Here is a 5340-nt window from a genome sequence, read left to right as displayed (position 1 = left end):
AGGCTTGAAAAAATACTTTTGCATTGTCTCATCAGCAAAGTGTGATTCAGTCTGAAAATTTTTCTTTAATTTACATAACACAAAAACTCTGGTTAAGATTTTATTGAGAATTCTCCATTTTTAAGCAATTATTGTCAAACATCAAACTTTGCTACAAAACAAAAGTATTTTTGTGGCCGGTTGTGGTGCTTACACCTGTAATCCCAGCACTTTGGGAGGAAGAGGTGGGTGGATTACCTGAGCTCAGGAGTTCCAGACCAGCCTGGGCAACATGGTGAAACCCTGTCTCTTTTTTGTCTCTGCAAAAAAGTACAACAGTTAGCCAGGTATTGGTGTGCACCTGTGGTCCCAGCTACTTGGAAGGTTGAGGTGGGAGGATTGCTTAAACCTAGGAGGTGGAGGTTGCAGTGAGCTGAGATCATTCCACTGCACTCAAGCCTTGGCCTCAAGCAACTGTCTCAAAGAATAGATATTTTGGGGCCTATTTTGTTTTTAATTTCCCACTGGAATTAAGGAGTAAGCTACTGCTTGTCCTAACATTTGAAATCTGATCAGAATTATGTAATACGGCTATAAAAGAGTATTTGGAAAGTTTGTGTTATAGGAAATATATTTGAATTCTCTCAGGCCAACTAGCAGTAATTTGGGGTAAGTCACTTAACCTTTACAGGCTCCAATTTCTGTAAGCATAGAATAGTGGCTTGGCCTAAAATTCGTATTTATGAAGTCTTTTCGAAGACAAATCTTCTTAACTAGTTGAAGCTAATAATTACACTTATATTCAGATCAGAACGTCATACATCTATAATGGTTTAAAAATAATTATCTTAAAGGAGAATCAATCACGTTAAGTAGGTGAAACATGATTATTGCTTAGCCTAGTATTTTCCAAGGTCTCTCATGAACTCACTGATACACCATTGTTAATACCTTTTATCTCAATCCTCTACTTTTCCTCAAAACATTTTTTTTTCTTTCTTTCTTTTTTTTTTTTTTTGAGACAAGGTCTCACTGTATTGCCCAGGCTGGAGTGCAGTGGCATGATCTCGGGTCACTGCAGCCTCTGCCTCCAGGGTTCAAGTGATTCTTGTGCCTCAGCCTTCTGAGCAGCTGGGATTATAGGTGTGCACCACCACACCTGGTTAATTTTTTGTATTTTTTGTAGAGATGGATTTTCGTCACATTGCCCAGGCTGGTCTCAAACTTGTGAGCTCAAATGATGCTCCCGCCTCAGCCTACCACAGTGCTGGGATTACAGGTGTGAGTCCCCACGGCCAGGCTCAGGACTTCATTCTCGCTCTGTGTGAGTGTACACAGACATTGTAATGTAGGAGAAAGAGCTGAGCTGGTCAGGAGGCCTGAGTTCCAGTCCCACCTGTTTCATTTACTGCTTCTGCATTTTGTCCTATGACTGTATTTTCTCCTCTGTAAGACAGAAATAACAATATCTGACCCTTCAAGTTGTATAACTGAAGAGCATATTTTGAAAGTATGAAGTATCACTATAGATGTATAAAGTATTACAATTGTAGGCAATGAAAATTTAGGTTACAACATTAAAAAATATGCTGTTTTTTTTTTTTTTTTCCTTTCTGGTGCACTTTTCTAGGTGAATGTGCCCCTTAGGAGCACCTGTCCAGAAGTGTCTGGGAAAAGCTTGGGCTGCACAGTGATGGTGCTCCCTGAAAGACTCAGAGCAGCGCGGCCAGCACTTCCAGAGTATGAAGCATGAAGTACATTTATTCTACAAGAATAATAAGTAAATATAAAAAAAGTCAAGGATTCCATTTTTAATAAATAACAAAATCAACAAAAACAAAACCATATTCAGAGTAACACATCGGACTTCACAGCACTTTGAAAAAGACATTTAAATGTTGATTTCAGTTGTTCAGACATTTTAAATGTGAAGTCACAGAGTAAAAATACAATCAATGACTGAAATTGGGAACAAAATATCCTGAACATAAAGGCATTTGAATCTTTGGATTTTTTTTTTTTCTCTTTGAGATGGAGTCTCACTCTGTCACCCAGGCTGGAGTGAAGTGGTACAATCTTGGCTCACCGCAATCTCCACTTCCTGGGTTCAAGCGATTCTCCTGCCTCAGGCTCCCGAGTAGCTGGGATTACAGGCATGCATCACCATGCCTGGCTAATTTTCTTTGCATTTTTAGTAGAGATGAGGTTTCACCATGTTGGCCAGGCCGGTCTCAAACTCCTGGCCTCAAGTGATCTGCCTGCGTTGGCTTCCCAAAGTGCTGGGATTGCAGGCAGGAGCCACTGCGCCTGGCCCCAAATATGAATTGAAAATGAGAAAATGGGACGGTGCTGTTATTCCACAGGGCTGCTTGAACTCCACTGAGAAGATATTAACTGCTGGTAGCCTTTGAGTGGTCAGCAGTCACGTTCAGAGTGTTGTGATGATGGATAACAGTAAGGCTTATCAATTTTTTTTCTGCTTTTTTGAGACAAAGTTTCACTCTTGTCGCCCAGGCTGGGGGTGCAATGGTGCAATCTCGGCTCACTGTAATCTCTGCCTCCCAGGTTCAAGTGATTCTCCTGCCTCAGCTTCCCAAGTAGCTGTGATTACAGGTGCCTGCCACCATGCCCAGCTAATTTTTGTATTTTTAGTAGAGATGGGTTTTTGCCATGTTGGCCAGGCTGGTCTCGAACTCCTGACCTCAGGTGATCTGCCTGCCTCGGCCTCCCAAAGTGCTAGGATTACAGGTGTGAGCCACCACGCCCGGCCAGCTTATCAAAACTTTAAGGAGTACTGAAAATCATTTAGAAGTTAGTAAGTTATGGTCTTTATACAAAAAAGAGTCAAGCGTTCATGTTGTATAACTAAACTTAGAAGACTGCTAGGATTTTAAAGATTTTCCTTTATTTTGTGTAGAGAAGAAACATCACACAATATTCTACTTGTCATCTTTCCTCAACTTAATTACATATATGCTCACACAGGCAAAATATTTAAGTATATCATAGCCATGAATTGTTACTTGACCAAAAAAAAAAAAAAAAAAAAGCCCTGTGTTGAATATAACCGTCCTGTGATACAGTGCAGTAATGTCTCCCTCTCAAAATGTGTATATATTTAAACAATCATCACTCAAGGAAAATCCCAGTGTTGCAAATTTGTTTTTAAGAATGCATCTTTTGGCCGGGCACAGTGGCTCACATCTGTAATCCCAGCACTTTTGGAGGCTGAGGCAGGTGGACTACTGAGGTCAGGAGCTTGAGACCAGCCTGGCCAACTTGGTGAAACCCTGTCTTTACTAAAAATACAAAAGTTAGCCAGGCATGGTAGCGTGTGCCTGTAATCCTAGCTACTCCAGAGGCCGAGGCATGAGAATCGTCTCAACCCAGGAGGCGGAGGTTGCAGTGAGCTGAAATCACGGCACTGACCCTAGCCTGGGTGACCAAGTGAGACTCTGTCTCAATCAAAAAAAAAGAGAAACTGCATCTTTTTCCATTGATTAGAGGGATGACTAAAAAAATAATGCATCTTTTAAAAAATAAAGTTCGGATTTACTTTACTCACTTCCTCCTTCCCTGTATTGTTGTCTTCAAGATTTATTTACTACCCTATGCCAGGATTAGCAGGTTAATGGCTCATAGATTCCCCAGCTTATTAACCCATTTATCTTGTTTACTGGTGGGAAAGGCAAAGATAAAAATGTTTTTGGCTGTAGTTGTCCAAGTGCAATGGGCAGCAGTATCCCATAAGGCCAGAAGGTGGTAGTGTTGTCCATAAAAGTACATCATTTTTTTCCCTGGCTTGTTCAAAATATTTTAAACCAGTCTGTATTTTCAAAATTCACACTGGATACACTTTTGAAATAGCAAAATATGGTAATGTTTGTCTGTTTTTAATCAAGAGGACAGAGATATATTTATATATATATAGTGTCACACATAAGGAATTATATGTTTGCCTCTCCGGGCTTTGGCACACATAGATACTGCATTGTTACAAATGAGATTAGGAACCTATAATTAAGTGATACTACTTTAAGGGGTTGTTTTGTATCTCTCGTACTGAAATTATAATAAATTGCCTGGAGAGCTTTCTTCTTCTCTTCCAATTTATTTTTTACTTATTTATTTACTTTTGAGACTGACTCTTGCTCTGTCCCCCAGGCTGGAGTGCAATGGTGTGATCTCGGCTCACTGTAACCTCCATCTCCCAAGTTCCAGCGATTCTCCTGCCTCACCCTCCTGGGTACCTGGGATTACAAGCGTGCGTCACCACACCCGGCTAATTTTCTTTGTATTTTTAGTAGAGACAGGGTTTCACCATGTTGTCCAGGCTGGTCTTGAACTCCTGACGTCAGTGATCGGCCCGCCTCAGCCTCCCAAAGTGTTGGGATTACAGGCCTAAACTACTGCGCACGACCCTCTTTCAATTTCTTAATCTTCCTTTTCGTCCTGTTGCTTTTCTCCCTCCTCCCCATCCCAGCTGTATGTAAGATGGTATCTTATTTTCATAGACGGTTGTAATTTAAATAGACTGTTGTAGTTTCTACCGCAAGATACGATTGTTGAAAGCGTGATTTCTAACATTTCACATAAAACTGCCGTAAAAGGTTGACAGGAACTTAGTACACATTGCCTATTTGGTTGATGCTTTCAACACTCTGTAGGGCTTTCACACAGGACTAGCCTCAGTGGAATTTTATCGATTAAATTCATCTACCAATGGGTGATTAATAATTATCCGTTTTATCGCATATTTAATAGGTGGGGGGGCGGAATTCTTTATTTCTATGGCTAATTGCCCTCAGTTCAATTTTACCACTGTGATACTCATTCCACACGCTCTGATGAGTGTGGTACTTGAGACACTACCTTAGTGAGGGAAGGGACGAATGTTACAAATGAATCCGGAAGGACGCTGAAACGAACACCTGCAAATTATGTACGACATGTTTATATTCCAGGCCCTGCTTTAGCTTTTGGGAGACGTCAGTGAGGAAAACCCGTGAAGATCCCCATCTTTACGGTGCTTACCCTGAAGTTGGGAGTGGAGAGGGAGGTATTCAACCAGCAAGAAATCGGAACAGGCGCAGAGCGGCCGCGGGGTCAGGGGAAACCGCGGGCGGCTTTCAGGGCTCAGGGCCGGCGGGCGGGCTTCAGCGGGCCTGCATTTTCTCAGGCTCCGCTTCAGGCGGGTTCAAGTTCTCACCCAGACCTTCGGCCGTCCAGCGCCCAGGGAACGTCACTGCGGTGACTTCTCCCGCTGTGCAGGGCGGTGACCCGCGCTGGCGCGCTCAGTTCCCCGCCAGAGTCGGCTGGGGGCTTCCGTGATAAATGCGACCCCCTCTTGCCCCTGCGGCC

The 5340-nt window shown here is 42.5% G+C and overlaps 1 protein-coding gene across 1 annotated transcript in view; it reads left to right on the top strand.

The window, feature by feature from the left end:
- Positions 1 to 1815, top strand: part of CEP76 (centrosomal protein 76kDa) — a 45487-nt gene extending 43672 nt beyond the window's left edge. Inside the window, exon 13 of the mRNA XM_011985525.1 lies at positions 1610 to 1815. Within this exon, the coding sequence (XP_011840915.1) occupies positions 1610 to 1626 (17 nt within the window). The 3' untranslated portion in view covers positions 1627 to 1815. The remainder of the gene's footprint in view (positions 1 to 1609) is intronic.
- Positions 1816 to 5340: the final 3525 nt, after the last annotated feature.

The sequence above is a fragment of the Mandrillus leucophaeus genome, unplaced genomic scaffold, assembly GCF_000951045.1.
Source record: "Mandrillus leucophaeus isolate KB7577 unplaced genomic scaffold, Mleu.le_1.0 Scaffold286, whole genome shotgun sequence".
Taxonomy (NCBI): Eukaryota; Metazoa; Chordata; class Mammalia; order Primates; family Cercopithecidae; genus Mandrillus; species Mandrillus leucophaeus.
The sequence above is the reverse complement of the archived record's forward strand: the minus strand, read 5'-3'. Positions and strand labels throughout refer to the sequence as shown.